Source organism: Kwoniella botswanensis, chromosome 1 (genome assembly GCF_036426115.1).
Source record: "Kwoniella botswanensis chromosome 1, complete sequence".
Lineage (NCBI taxonomy): Eukaryota > Fungi > Basidiomycota > Tremellomycetes > Tremellales > Cryptococcaceae > Kwoniella > Kwoniella botswanensis.
In genome coordinates this window covers 14,520,399-14,535,542 of record NC_088599.1, presented here as the reverse complement: position 1 = coordinate 14,535,542, position 15,144 = coordinate 14,520,399, and the positions used below count along the sequence as shown (strand labels likewise).

Here is a 15,144-nt window from a genome sequence, read left to right as displayed (position 1 = left end):
GTTGCGATATGAACAAAACTTCGTTACAGATATATATATATATACCCTTTTCATTTCAAGATTCTTAGATATACACCCTTTCATATTCATATGTTGTTCTCGTAACTTTTCACTTCGCATCAATCAGTTCTCGTTCATTTCTTTTCATTCTTTTATAATCACAATCACGATAGTCAATAACGATACCATCTGTACTATATATATACCATAGGAAATCAAGAGGCATTTTCGGTTCTGTTCTATTTTGTTGATTGTTTATAGTATATAGTAAGCAATGAAGTATGAAAGAAACATGTCAGGTTATATCCCGAGCACGGATCAAGGACTGAATCTGAACATCTAATCGAATTTGCCCTGCCTTGTAATGCATTGTACTGTTACACAGGACGCGACAACGATGTAGACAAACATTTCATCAGTGCATAAGCATAATACAACAAACATTAATCATCATTTATCGAATCACCGAAAGAACTATTTATCTCCTCCTCTCCAATTTCCATTTCCACATCTTCCCTTCCAACCTCTTCCTCTCCCCGTTTTTATTCTCGGGCTGTGACTCGTCATCTACCCATTGAGTATCCCTGATCTTACGCGCTGCACCTTTGCCCATGAGGGACTTGGTGGTTTCCAATTTATTCTCTGCCTGACGGAGGAGTTTGAGTCGGTTTAGATAGGCTGAGAGGAGGGTGAGAAGTTCGATTCGGTGTGACTACGATCATGTTCTAAAATCAATACCACACTCTTATACAATCACATGTTGATCCGGGGATCTATAATTGGGAGGGAAGAGGGATGCGTACACTCACCTTTGCTTCCTCTGCTATCAGTTCTTCGTCAACTTCTTCAACCGGTTCGATGACTTTTTGTTTATTCTTCTTTTTCTGAGATGTGGAAGGTTCATTCCATCCTAAATCTATCGGTTTATCATTCTGCTCTTCTATTCGTTCATCTTCATTTGATCTACTCGATTCACCATAATTTTCAACTGCATCCATTACAATCGTTAGCAACCAAGTTACACTACTGGTGAAAAAGCGGTATAGAATGATAAACTCACATTCATCTTTACCATCTGCAAAAATCACATGTCCACTCGTCACAGCTTTACCCTTTCCTTTTCTTTTTGCAGTACTCTCATCCGAGGATTTTAAGACTATACCCATCTGGGCTAGTTTCTCAACTTCCGCTAGTTCTGCTATAGCATCCCATTCTGAGCTTGTTTCAGAGGTTGATGATCCGGAGGGAGCGGTGATTTGAAGTTGGGTTTTAAGGTCTCTGATTTTCTATAACAATCAACAAGAAGCATCAGCATCTCTCGTCATAAGTAACATCAGATCTCTCATGAAGCAAATCTGATGGTATAGATTACAATATCTCGACAATGAAATCACGACCCAACCAACTCACCTTCTCATCCTTTGCAATTTGTACTCTAACATAACCCAAATCCTGAGATTTCAAAATCTTGACCAAATCCGTGTTCAACGCAACGTTACCTCTATCTTTCGTCTCTATACCATTCCGAGTCTTACTTTTCACCATCCCCCAGTAAAATTCATCTTTATTCTTGAATGCCGCTTTCTCGCGGAGTTTCTTGATCCTATCTTGTTTAGACTTGTAATCCCTCGCTCGGAGTACATAATCTTTATGTTTCTCTAACAGCCCCAGACGTGCCCGATGAGCGGGCTGGGATCGTTCTTTGTGATTACGACGGGCCATCGCGTCTAAAATAGATATAACAGTTAGCAAAAGGATGGCAATATAGGTAACGGAAGAAGAGGAGAAGGGTTGGCGTACTTTTCAGAGATGAGTTGACCATATTGAATGATGATCACTGTGCTTCTTGATATGTTCTATAGGAGTTTACTGATGGTACTTGTATGTGATGTATGCAGGAGTATCAACATATATATATATATAGTAGTGAGCGAGATGATCGACACCTGTTTTCAACTTTTTCAATTAACCTTTTCAACATCCCTCATGTTAAATGGGTGTACGATTTTAAATCACATCCCCCAGTCTCGGAACGGTTGGAAAAAGTCAAAAGACGACTGCCGAGGTGATCATCTGTTTTCTCATTGTGATCATCATCACTAATTTACATTGTCATATAGCTACAACTGGCTGTCAGGCCCTCTTTCTTGGTCCCCTTCCCACCACCTCCCGCCAAGATGGCAGCTCGAGAAGGCCTCGGATTGGCGAGGTCACTCGTTCTGACCATCCCGCGTATACGTATACGGCCTCTGCCTTTTCCACATACCTCTGCTTCTGGACCGTCAACATCAATTCCCTTGCGACTCTTCTCAACTCATATCAGATGTGATAGGATACCACGGAGTCAATCTCGCTACTCTGCTTTCCCCCATTGCTCTCGGCCAACGTTCACACAGATACGGTACAACTCCAGCTCCAGCTCCAAGATAGATTCCTCAAGGTCTAGTTCAGTAGAACAATCAATAGAAGAAGACCAGGATCAAGAAAAGGACAAAGCACCATCGCCTATCCCTATACATCCCCTGGCCCCAATAGCTCCACCATCAGCAACTGCCGATATAACACCTACGACCGCAAGTGGAGGATCAAGTAAAGATCCTAAACCTGATGCATCCTCAATATTGAAATTGTTATCGTTGGCAAAACCACAATGGCCCCTTTTGACTGTCGGAGTGGCATGTCTATCGGTATCTACAGCTGTCAACCTATCTATCCCATGGGTGATAGGTAGAATCATAGATTTCTTTACTCCCGGTCAGGAAAATACACTCTTGCTTGGTCTCCCACTCGAGCAAGCTACTGGTGCCTTGGCGGTGGTACTGTTAATTGGTGCAGCTGCGAATTCAGGAAGGAGTATAGCTCTTAGATTAGCTGGCCAGAGGACTGTTGCGTCTATCAGGTGGGTTCAGTCCTAGAAATATCGTCTCCTGCTAATTGCTGATGGTACGATATGATGCAGGAACCAGACATATGGCAAATACCTATCATTACCTCCATCGCACATTGAAACTGCCGGAGTCGGAGACGCCCTCTCACGTTTAGGTCAAGATACATCAATCGTAGGACAGAGTCTAAGTGAGAATTTGGGTGAAGGTCTAAAAGCTATATTGGGTGCTGGAGCAGGTATAGGAGCGATGTACCTCATCTCACCAACATTGACATTCGTGATGCTCTGTATCATCCCACCTATCGCCGTCGGTACTTTCTTCTATGGTCGGTTCATCAGGAAACTATCACTCAAGACTCAAGAAGCTATGGGAGGAATGTCGAAATTGGCCGAAGAGAGATTATCTGCCCACCGTACCGTCACTGCTTCAAATACCCAATTATCCGAACGGGCGTTATATTCATCAAAAGTTGATGGCGTATATAAATTGCAAAAGAAGGAAACTTTTGCGAATGGGATTTTCCAAGGTGCCAATGAAGTCGCCGGTGATATTGGTATGATCGGATTGTTGATCTATGGTGGTGTATTGGTGAAACGAGGTGAAATCACCGTTGGTGATATGACTTCTTTGTTCATCTATGTCAATTGGATCGAATGGAGTTTGAACAGTAAGTCGCACTCGCCATATCAGACAGATTGGGTGTAAACTGATTTTATTATGGTATATAGCCCTCGCTGGATTCTTCACTGGTTTGATGAAAGGTGTTGGAGCTTCTCAGCGTATCATTGGCCTTCACGCGCTCCCACCTCCCATACCTTTAGGAGAAGGAGAAACGATCGCCAAATCGCGTAGTGGCTCAATCGAATTACGGGGGGTAGATTTCGCCTATCCTTCCAGACCCGATGCCAAAGTATTGAACGGATTGAACCTCAGGATCGATAAAGGGGAAAGAATCGCGTTAGTCGGCGGAAGTGGATCGGGAAAATCATCAATCCAGCTTCTTTTACTCAGATTCTACGACCCAACCTCCGGTTCAGTCGTGTTTGATGGTCAAGACATAAAATCGTTTGTTCCTGAATCATGGCGATCAAGGATAGGTATCGTACCTCAAGATCCAATCTTATTTGGTGGTACGATCGAACAGAATATTGCATATGGTCATCTAAATGCTACAAGAGAAGAGGTCAAACGTGCGGCTAGAGTAGCTCATTGCGATTTCATTGAGAATTTACCTCAGGGCTATGATACTATCAGTGAGTCAGCTTCTTCGCTCAACCTAGCTTGATCAAGCTGATTTGTTCACTTCTTCTAGTCAACAAGAACAGTCTATCCGGTGGTCAGCGTCAGCGTATAGCTATTGCTCGAGCTCTTGTCGGTAATCCGTCGGTCTTACTCATGGACGAAGCGACTTCAGCCCTCGATTCGGAATCCGAACGAGCTGTCAATGCGGCTCTCAACGATCTCTTCGCCAACTCGGATATCACTGTCATTCTTATCGCCCATAGACTGTCTTCGATCGCCTCGGCTGATAGGGTAGTATTGCTTGACGGTGGATCAGTAGCTGAAGATGGTACATATCACGATCTGATCACTCGAAGACATGGTAAATTCAGAAAGATGGTAGAAGGTCAACTGGCGAAGATTGAGATTGGTGAACCCACAGTCATCGACCCTGCTCCTCCATCTGAGGGTGAAGGTCTCCCTCCGCCTCAAGCCGCCGCCATAAGTGCCTCGCCCGCATCTGCGAAATCAGATGTACAAGCTCCTGCTGCTAGTGCTTCATCGAAGGAGCGCGCATCTATCAAAGCGTCTTCGTCTCCTTCTCAGCGTCGTCAAAATCACACATCAGCTCTTCAGCGCCCGTTCTTCACCGCTCAACCTGCGCCTTACTCTCCTCCGTTCAAGACCGTTTACGGTGCTGCCAATGCTCCTATCCCTGCCCTACCGGATCTTCCCATCCCTCATATCACATCGCCGGCAGCTCCTCTGTCAGCCTACCGACCGCTTACACCATTGAACTTGAAACGGTTAATGACGGTCTACTCTCAGCTCTCCAAACGAAATTTGACTATTCTCATGACTCTCACCGCTACCACCGGACTCGCCCTATCACCGCTACCATTGTCGATACCATTGTTGTTCAACCTTACTATCGGAACATTGTTAACTTCTGCAGCAGCAAACACGTTCAACCAGATCCTCGAAATACCCATCGACGCTCAGACACCTCGTACCAGGGTCAGACCCTTATGTATGAGGAAGATCACACCCTTCCACGCATTCATGTTTGGAATGACATGTACGGTTCTTGGTGGTATCATCCTATGGTACGGGTGTAATCCGACTACTGCAGCTTTGGGAATAGGAAATCTCATTCTTTACGCTGGAATCTACACGCCTATGAAAAGGTTCTCGGTATCGAATACATGGATCGGGGCTATTGTAGGTGCGATCACCCCCTTGATGGGATGGACAGCTACAGGTGGAGCGTTATGGCCTACACCCGAACAACCTTTACAATTCAACCTTCCCCCCTTTCTCGGTTCCGGTGAATTCAAATTCGACGGTAGTATTCCTAACCCCTTGACGCCCTTATGTTTGTTTTTGTTATTGTTTTCATGGCAATTCCCACATTTCAACTCGCTCTCACATATGATCCGACCTTTCTATGCGTTATCAGGATATCCAATGTTATCTGTCCTTTCACCCAAGTTGAACGCCTTGGTCTCCCTGCGGCATTCTGTACTTCTTATACCATTCACTATGATCCTTACTCCGCTTTCTGGATCAGTAGATTGGAGTTTTGCTTTAACGGCCGCTTTACCGAATTTCATATTTACTAGAGATTCATGGAAGTTCTACAAGACGCCTACAGAAGCTATAGCGAAGAAGTTGTTCTTCACCAGTTTGTGGTATTTGCCCGTGGTATTGGGATTGATGTTGGTTCATAAGAATATAGCGGGATGGTTGGTCAGTGTGAACGACGAGGAGAAGGAAGAGGAGAAGCAGAGGATATAGCATTGACAGTATACTATTATCCTCGAGTAAGAATAGTAGAAGTCAGAACAGACAGGAGGGCAAACAATCTTGTATCATCATATTCAATATTCAATATACCATTTACAGTATATATACACCACACCATGTTTTCTACTTTTAACATAGCATCGCATGAAATTCACAAAACACTCAGTTCATAAGCTGATGGTCATATCGGAACTCTGAAGGCATAATTACTGCAAAAAGTGCACTGAAGCAGTCAAGTATCGACGTTCATCCCAATTAATATCTCCTAGTCATCCTGCGATGCTGAAACTTGGACTGGCAGAGCAAATGGTAGCAAACACCTACGAGTATTTGTGTCATCGAGTCTGCACTTGAACACTTGAACACTTGAATCTGAGATGTTGTGGTTGTAGGTTGACGCGTCTTAGCTTGTACGCGCTGTCAATCGCACATTACATTACATTACGAAAAAAATCATCCATCTGTATCCTTCCATCACTTTCTCTTTCTCTACACATATCTTCAACATTGTCACTCCGGATCCGACTCCACTCCTGTTAGCAATCCTACGAGATGGTAGCGTCTCCTGTCAAAACAACCAATGGTGTCCCACATTCAGGTAGTTCAACATCCGAACTGAGCACGATCTCTTCCTCTGATAAGGATCAAGATGACAAACAAGTTGGTATCAATGGGAAAGGGAAGAAGAGGGCTAGGGATAGCGAAGTCAGTATCAACCAATCGAATAAGAAGAAAGCTAGACAATCGGAAGGTGCAGTCAGTGCAGATGGCAAGAAGGAAAGAGGAACGTATTGCCATATGTGAGCTCTCCATCCAATGTCTCGCGTTATTCAATGATTCAGCTGATGGTCATCTGCATACAGTTGTCGAAGGAAATGTGAACCTGGTCGTGGGTCCACCATAATCACATCTTCCAGATTCGATATACATAGCTGATAGTGTTTTTTTTTTTCCTCTTTGCAAATATACAGACTCTTTGAGATGTAGTAATACGAAAAAGAAAGGATCGACAAATCGACCGTGCGATTTATCGTACTGTGATAGAGATCTGACCGTTCGTTATGGTATATCACCTGAGAGGATAAACAGTATAAGGAGAACCACCAAGCATTCGTCGAGCTCCATCGACGGACCAAGTGGTAGTGCTATTGAGGAAGGGTATGAATGGGAGTGTCCATGCTGTCGGGATGATTGTCAGTCTTCGAATTGTGAGTTTGTCACCGTCTTTAAGCTCTATACGCAGATACTGACATCAGGCGACAGGTCGAAAGAAGAAAGGTCTGGAACCTTTAGGGTGGGCTTTCTATTTCTACCATCCTGCCCTTCTGTCAGATAGATGAATCTTAGTTGATTCCAGACCTTCACATAGGAATTTGACAAAAGCAGCCAAAGCTTCAGGTGATACCTCCATATCTTCGTTCCCCAAAGCGAACGGTCATTCCACGTCCACCTCTTCACCTCACAAAGCCACTTCGACCTTACACAAATCGCCTGACTCAGATGATGAATCGATGTTGTCTGACATAGAAGCCGAAGCACCTAAGAAAAAGAGAGGAAGGCCGTCAAAAACCAACGGCGTCTCCCCAGGCAAGAAAGGTGGAAATCATAGCCCAACGAAATCTATTAGCGCATCCCCCAAAAAGAACACTAATCTATCAAAGGTGAATGGTACCAGCAAGAGAGACTCTGTAGACACCTCGGCAAGTACGGATCTCACCGATATCGACTCTGATAATGCCGCTGAACCACCAAAGAAAAAAGGCAGACCTTCAAAGGTCCACGGAGAAAGTCAATCCATTTCGGGAACGCCTAAAATCAAGAAATCTAAATCAACTTCACTAGTGTCCACCCCTAAAAACAAGACACCCAAAGGAACGAAGAAAGATAGTGAAAGTAAGAGTAAACCAGGTCCTAAACCCAAGAATACACCTGTAGTGGAAATACAGAAAAACAAAAACAAAAAGCAATCTAAAGAAAGTGGGAAGAGCACGGGTAAACAAGATGCTAAAGGTCAGAAATCAACACCGAAGAAGAAGGTAAAAGATGAGAAAAAAGTGAAACTCAAACCGGTGAAGAAACCTGAAGTCATACCGGATCCTCCTGTCTTCGAGAAAGTTGCTACCAAGTTTGGGAGGGAGGAGGCCGAACAGAGGATAATGGTACGTATTCGTATCTTCCGTGTCGATGTAAGACTGACAGGGAGAATAGCTTCGAGAGTATTTGTTCAGATTCAGAGCTGTATTGTCTTTCCCTGAAAGAGCATTGTTCCCCATCGATGACTTTGATCGACCATTGACAGAAGCAAGCGTCAGATTATTTGCTGGAGCTATGGTGGATATGATCAAGGATGAATTACAAGGTAGCGATAACGAGGAGGTAAGTACATGCAAGTATCTATGGACCTTGACTGATTCCATATCCAGCTTGTCGATACGCTCTTCAACATACGAGAGGAATTGCGATACTATGCGGATCTCGCTCGTTTCCAGAGCATGTACAACATGGTTTCGGAACCACTCGACCTTCGACTTCCTCCACCCATCGTAGACGAACGATTAGAAGCTAACAACTCTGCCCTTCGAGCGATCCTTGACCTCGGTGATGATCAACCTCCTCCAGCTTGGGCGACTGAACTCACCGCTGGACCATCAAGACGTACGGCAGCTTCTAGAATCCCACCACCCGCCGAGGTCGTGCGCATGCTCATTGCTTTTGCTGAACGGACATTGTCGACACCTAAAATCAGAAGCGATATGGAATACTTTGTTCCGGAGAATGACATGAGGAGGAAACACGCTAGTGCGATCAAGAAGGAGATGAATACGATGGAAAGTAAGAAGAAAAAGCTGAATGAGGCGAGGTTGAAATGTAAGACTGCAGCGGATACAAAGGCGCACAGGGAAGAGGTAAGCTGAACCAACCACCCCCCGGGGCGGCTAGATCTTAGCTGACCTTGACAAACATGACAGTTCAACAAGCAAATGAAAGATCACTCGTTACGTCTCGCTCTGATCAACGTCAATCTTGAAGCTCAACTTGCTCGTCGGGCTCTACGACATGAACCACTTGGTATCGATCTTGATGGAAGGATATATTACGCTTTGGCGCCGAGAGAGATTGACGATGACGTTAGACCGCCTTTGGGATGGGCATCAGGTCTCTTAGTGTGGGGTATCGGAGTAGAGGCAAAGACAGGCGAAGAGACAGATTTACCTGTCTCTGTCGAACGATGGAGTCATTTTGGGAAATCTCAAGATGTCAAACTGCTCGTCCAGTGGGTCGAATGGAGATTCAAGAAACATATTGACTCGCTCAAACCGGCAAAATCAGCGAAATCACCTGCAAAACCCAAAACTCCAGCTAAAAATCCACTCACAACACCTTCTAAGAATAACGTCAATTCGACTAAGAAAACACCTGGTTCCAAGATGAAACAAAAGACGTTACTAGAAGTCGTCATACCTACATCTGCCAAGCGGGTTGGTTCAGCTGAATCATCCTTGTCATCATTATCGACTGCAGCCCAAGCTCTGGGTGACGCCGATGCTTCTTCGACTTCTTCGGGACTTACCCCACCTCCTACGTCGAACAAGGATGAATTGCTGGCTCTGGTTAACCCGGAAGGGTACCAACCCTCCGTAGAAACGATAGAAGAGAATGGAAATAAGTTGGTATCGAATTTGCGACAAGTGCATAGATGGCTGGAAGTGTTAGAATGGAAAGGGTTCGGAGAGATTGCTTAGTTGCTTATGGCATTTTAGCGGATCACGGTCCCATGCGCTGCATGATAAATTAGTACATGTTATGACTGATGGGGATGGAACATCATATTGGCATGGATGCATCAGTCTTTTGTGGAAAGTTTAGCCCTATCGCGCTGCATACGGTAAAATCGGTCGTCTACTCAACCCTCCACTCAGTTGTTAATCCACATTTTGAAATCCCTAAAATAGGTATACTGATCTTTCGGACTTGCCCAATCGGACGTATGACCCCCAAAGAAAGTAGAGAAGAACAATCCTATGAAGCCTACTCCGCAAGGTGTCTGAGATTGAATGTGATTTTTCGTCTCTTCGGGAGATTTCATCACTTGACCAGGCGGTGATTTCAAAATGACGGGTTGAAGTGGTTGTGCTTGTGATTGAGCTTCGTAAGCTTGTTGAGCTACCACAGGTTCAGGATGGATTACGATGGATTCATTTGATAGATCCATTGAAGGTGAGGGCGATGAATCGCTATCGAAAGAAGAGAAGGAAGACGAAGCGACGGTAATGGTAGTGGGTTGAGTGACGTAAACTGTATCGAAAATCGTATCCACAGAAGCTGATGGAGTGATAGTCACCTGGACTTCGCTCGTAATTGTATTTGTGGTAGGAATGGTGATGAAAGCTGTAGTGGGGGTTGCTGCTGCCGTCACGGTGGTGACAGCTTCGGTGATAGGTATGGTAATTACTACGGCGTGTTGAGTCATTGATGGGGCATCCACCGGAGATGAAGGTTCGTCTCGTTTCTGCTGACCAACAGATTTTGCAGATGAAACATGTGCAGATCTTGATGCTGTGGCGGTTGAAGCTGAAGCTGGTGAGGTGATTGTCGAGGACGGTGTATAAGGTGTATAATAAGCCGAAATCGGTGGCATAGTAGCAGTAACAGTAACAGTCGAAATCATAGTCGTACTCGTACTAGTATTAACCATTTCCTCTGATACTTGCCAATCTTCATCTAAAGCTGACGCTGAGACAGTCGAATTATCATTGGTACCACCTTGACCAAAACCTATAGTATTGATCATAGCTGACGAAATACCATCATCTTCACCTTGTATACAACTATCCCCATTCTCCCTGTATCTCACATCGTTAGCCGAGAGGATCAGTTGGCCATTAACCCAGATGTTGAACCCTCCATCATTTTGCCCCGGTGTATTCAGCCATACATCTTGACGAACCGTCGTCCAATCTCCCAGAGCAAACTTCCAGGCTCCTCGACCGATGGACAGGCCATATGCCGCATCGCAAATGGATTTAGGCGGAGTCTGACAAAGTGATGGAGTCTGTCTATCTTTTGGTGCATACTTGAAGTACATTCCATAATCAGCTCATTTAATCACATATAACAAAGAAAAAGTCAACTTACCAAGTACAGCTCCCCTTGACCTCCTGCTCTCCACATCAGTCGAGTACTAAAGCAACTATCAAGAAACATTATAGTCAACAGTATGTCCAGATCTTGTGAAGGGACAACTCACTCCTCAGCTGCATTACCTCCCGAACAACCTTTATGACCCCCATAAAGTCCCGGCAATTTACCACCTTTGACAAAATCGAAATCCGGTGGGAAATACACACTGTATTCCAAACTTGCATTGGTAGCTTTGGTAATGTCCATTGGAGCTGCGTAAAATTCTGCTCCTCCTTGTGGCTTGTTACCAGGATTGATCGACCCACTAGGATAAAGTATCTGAAAGGCATTTCGTGATAAGTCCCAGGGTTCCTCAGGATTCGTATCGGTGTTATTGGAAGATGCAGCTGCTGGTGATCCCTGTAGAATAGCCATGTTGTGTTTACCAGCCGCGTAGGTGGATACTTGGAAGGGAGACATGTCGGAGAACATGGGTGGTAAAGCCCATGAAGCTGTGGGAGTGGGACTCAGAGCGTAAGCGTCATTGGAGGTATCACCAGGCTGAATGATGACTGGTACCACCGAGGGTTCATCCGAGTAATTGTCGACTTGGGCAGCTACGGCTGTAGGGTAGGAGTTCCAACTCGAGTCAGGCTGGCTGTCATCAAAAGAGTCTGCTATGGCGGTGGGCGTGGCAGTGATAGTCGAAGGAGGAGCCGATGTATATCTGGTAGTACCCATATCGGTGATGGCGGGATACGACGTAGAGGCTGTAATGGCCGGAGTGGAGGGGTCATTGGGCAGCGGCGCAGCAGCAACCAAAGGTGCGAGGATGAAGGGTAGAGTCGTGATCCAGCGACCTCCCCTTCGTTGCTTTGAGGATGTCATGTTATCGTTGATCCCACAGAGTTTATGGGTTCTGGATGGTTAGAATGGGTCGCACAGCGCCTCTTGAAGATGATGACTGTAAAATTGAACCTGTACAACAGGGTATCATAGGAGTTGGAAGGGGAAGAAGCGACAAGAGATCTTGGCAATTTCGTTTCATAAGTAGTGTTCAGATTTAGTTGCCTTCTCCTTTCAGTATGTTCGCAATGTAGATAAGTAAATCATACTCCAGTACTTAGAATGGTATGATAGGATCAGTGCGAGTCAGTCTATCATCCATATGTCTCTAGGCTCAGATACCAAGGTGGCGCGGAGCCCAACGGGCATAATCGAAATGATAACTTTATTCAGAGCAATATTTTCGTGTTTGTATTGATGTTGTCTCGGAAAATATCTAGTTCAAGCCACCGAGTTAGGTCTCAATCTGAGACAACCAAAACCATCTCCTTCTCAGTTGTCTATTGTGGGGATCGTCCAGTAGAATTAGATCGGCTTCATGTCGAATGTGACGAGGTTCAGATTATCTGCGTACAGGTCAGCTTTCTATATTCTGAACTGAAACTATAATCGTCAACCTACATCCAACATAATCACCTAGCCAGCCTAGCTCAGGAGTGTCTGGTCCGATATATCGACTGCATAGTCAGCGCGTATCTGAGGGTTGGTAAACTTACAACATCACTATCATAATGGTCCATCAGTACATCGAATACTCATCCCCGTTGATCGTCTGACTTACCATTTTCTAGCCGTGTACCATTTGGCTAACCAGTCAGCTATGCTCCTATCCAAACCCACTCACAAGATGCATATCGTAATACTATTCATACGCCCCGAGGTCAGTTTGGTATATCACTCTGCGTGCAACAACTCACTTTGATATCCCTATAGATAGGTTAGTCAGCCTACTTGCAATCGAGGAACAAGGATAAAGCTTATCCTGACTCACTCAATCGGAGGGTATCTCGAGGCAGAGAACATCGATAGGGTGTGTATATTCCTTCCAGGTTCAGGAAACCACCAGGCTATGACAAAATCAGCGATCCGCCAATCGAGATGTTCCGAATGACGACGCTTACTGTTCCTGTACCAATAGCATTGAGAGTGTAGGCAAGTATGAAGGAGGAACGAGCTATCAAAAATAACACGATTGAGCGTCAACCCCTGAAAGAGCAATTGAATCAGTGAGCCTTACTGATAATAGATATCCCATTTCTCATCTCTGTTACCTACTTGAGCAGCTATGGCAGCCGCGTATTGTTGACGTTCTGGACTAGTCGGTGGTGGTGGTTGTTGTTGTTGTGGACGCCAATATTGTCGACTACTTTCACCCCTTTTTTTGAAGAACATATTTCGCATTTTTTTTTTTTTTGTATTTGTGTAATTATTTTATATCAGATACCAATACGTATGGTATGTTGTGTTCGATATAGAAAAAAGTTCGAATTGCCGAAAAAGGAAGGATAAGTAATGATAAAGAGGTAAGTCAGTCATCTTATATGTATCTCTCCTTCCCTCTCCCTCTCCCTCTTCTGCTTCTCATCCCCCCAAAAAAAAAGATAGTTCTTTTTTCAATCAATAAGATTGATCAAAGAATGCCGATCGTGATTTTGGTGGGGTGGGGTGATTAATCAATGAAACTTCTTAAAATCGACTTTGAAGCGAATCGAATGTGGTGCAATGGAACGTACCTGTTCATATCGTGGGGTGACGCAAGATGCTGTTCGATCAGAAAAAACCATTTTAGCGGAATTTAGCAAGATTCAAAATTACTTCTAGATCCGAGTGAGTGGAATGAATCAAGTTTAATCACGAGTAGAAGGTTGGGGAAAGAAGCAAAAGACATTCTAGTGTGATACCCCACTTCTCCCATTTTCCCAAGACCTTGCAGATCTAGATGACAGGCCGGAAAAGTCGTGTTTCTCTTTGATGGGGAACAAGTCATACCAGAACTAGAAACACGACTATAACACGACTTGCATGATAAACTCACCCCTGAAGGTGGACTGTCCCTATCATCGTCGACGGCTGGCATGTAGGCCAGTAGACCAGGATTAGGAGGTGCATCTTCTCGCTGTTGTTGATATTGTTGTTGATATTGTTGCTGCTGCTGTTGCTGATTATATGGTGGTACCTCTGATTCCCGATTCTGGCGACTGTAGGAGAGATTGACAAATAAACATGCGTTAGCGCCATCCGTTTCCTTGATTGATGGTACGTGTATCAGAATCAAAGGATGGGAGATCGGAGAACAAGCAGAAAAGGGTTGTGGCACTGTCGGATTGATTTTTAGTATAGAGAATGATAGATACAGAGAAAATGCTGTGTATCCGATCAATTCCCGCACATACATATGTCATACCAATTGATTCAGATTGGTAAGACTCACCGACCAAAAAAAGGAATCCTAGGTGCCATCTTCCAGAGACATGCGGCTGTTAAGCCGATTATCAAATAAAGATTGTCGTGGGTGGCGAAGCTGATCGACGGCCGAGTATACGGGCTCACTGTCCGGATACGACCGAACTTCAGTCAAACTTGCGTCCTATGCCTTGATGTAGACGACTTTTCGAATAATGGTCAATCATGAAAAGCAGAAGAAGACATCGATAATCATGAAAACATCAAGATCCTCATCCTTTTATACGATTCTTTTATCCTTCTCGGTTCTCGTCAATAGCATCTCACCCTCTTTTGACATCAGTGTCCGTTTCGTCTCTTACTCTAATGTGTCCAATCCCTGGTCCAGAAGCATCTTGTCCCTGCCCAAGGAAAAGCGGGAAGGAGGGTGGATGGTGTAAGAACCAAAGTTAATCCGTTTGATCGGTCTGACCTTGAAAAGTTTAGTTCACATCAAAGGAGTATATGAGTAATGTTCGAACAGCGTAAGAAGAGGAGAGGGTCAAGTGTGGATCTCGGGGTTTCAGTAGTTGCTTTGTTCAACACGGTGAACAGATAAGGGTTCGAAGTTTGATCTTGCGCCACCATCACGAGTCAGTGTGTTTTTCAGTACCCTTGCGCATGTTTGTCAAGCTTACATAAGCTCAGGTAGACGAACCGAGGATATAAGCAGAAGAAGAGAGAGATTTACAACATGACATGAGGTCCCTCTCGTCCGCATGTCACGGACATGTTTGATGAGCATGATGCTGATGCCATTTTACCGAGATTTAACACAGAGTATCCTGTTGGAGAGGAGAAGATAGTCGACCATATGTGC

At 44.6% G+C, this 15,144-nt stretch overlaps 6 protein-coding genes across 6 annotated transcripts; 2 read left to right on the top strand and 4 right to left on the bottom strand.

Annotated features, from left to right (window-relative positions):
• Nucleotides 1-478: 478 nt before the first annotated feature.
• On the bottom strand, nucleotides 479-1,722 carry L199_005493 (uncharacterized protein; the record flags this gene model as incomplete). The annotated part of the gene is made up of 4 exons (XM_064891204.1): nucleotides 479-712; nucleotides 810-988; nucleotides 1,061-1,286; nucleotides 1,411-1,722. The coding sequence occupies 4 exons, from the start codon at nucleotides 1,720-1,722 to the stop codon at nucleotides 479-481; spliced, it is 951 nt and encodes a 316-aa protein (XP_064747276.1).
• Nucleotides 1,723-2,177: 455 nt separating this feature from the next.
• Nucleotides 2,178-5,906, top strand: L199_005492 (protoheme IX farnesyltransferase; the record flags this gene model as incomplete). The annotated part of the gene is made up of 4 exons (XM_064891203.1): nucleotides 2,178-2,899; nucleotides 2,960-3,555; nucleotides 3,617-4,141; nucleotides 4,201-5,906. The coding sequence occupies 4 exons, from the start codon at nucleotides 2,178-2,180 to the stop codon at nucleotides 5,904-5,906; spliced, it is 3,549 nt and encodes a 1,182-aa protein (XP_064747275.1).
• Nucleotides 5,907-6,467: 561 nt separating this feature from the next.
• On the top strand, nucleotides 6,468-9,658 carry L199_005491 (uncharacterized protein; the record flags this gene model as incomplete). The annotated part of the gene is made up of 8 exons (XM_064891202.1): nucleotides 6,468-6,715; nucleotides 6,779-6,804; nucleotides 6,887-7,123; nucleotides 7,179-7,209; nucleotides 7,285-8,074; nucleotides 8,124-8,291; nucleotides 8,339-8,821; nucleotides 8,885-9,658. 8 exons carry the CDS (start codon nucleotides 6,468-6,470, stop codon nucleotides 9,656-9,658), a joined length of 2,757 nt encoding a protein of 918 aa, XP_064747274.1.
• A 173-nt stretch (nucleotides 9,659-9,831) lies between these two features.
• Nucleotides 9,832-11,924, bottom strand: L199_005490 (uncharacterized protein; the record flags this gene model as incomplete). The annotated part of the gene is made up of 3 exons (XM_064891201.1): nucleotides 9,832-10,989; nucleotides 11,052-11,106; nucleotides 11,164-11,924. 3 exons carry the CDS (start codon nucleotides 11,922-11,924, stop codon nucleotides 9,832-9,834), a joined length of 1,974 nt encoding a protein of 657 aa, XP_064747273.1.
• A 483-nt stretch (nucleotides 11,925-12,407) lies between these two features.
• Nucleotides 12,408-13,274, bottom strand: L199_005489 (uncharacterized protein; the record flags this gene model as incomplete). The annotated part of the gene is made up of 7 exons (XM_064891200.1): nucleotides 12,408-12,448; nucleotides 12,504-12,542; nucleotides 12,723-12,744; nucleotides 12,800-12,809; nucleotides 12,874-12,949; nucleotides 13,004-13,056; nucleotides 13,120-13,274. The coding sequence occupies 7 exons, from the start codon at nucleotides 13,272-13,274 to the stop codon at nucleotides 12,408-12,410; spliced, it is 396 nt and encodes a 131-aa protein (XP_064747272.1).
• Nucleotides 13,275-13,677: 403 nt separating this feature from the next.
• L199_005488 (uncharacterized protein) lies at nucleotides 13,678-14,342 on the bottom strand (the record flags this gene model as incomplete). Its single annotated transcript, XM_064891199.1, has 3 exons — nucleotides 13,678-13,848; nucleotides 13,918-14,080; nucleotides 14,314-14,342. 3 exons carry the CDS (start codon nucleotides 14,340-14,342, stop codon nucleotides 13,678-13,680), a joined length of 363 nt encoding a protein of 120 aa, XP_064747271.1.
• Nucleotides 14,343-15,144: the final 802 nt, after the last annotated feature.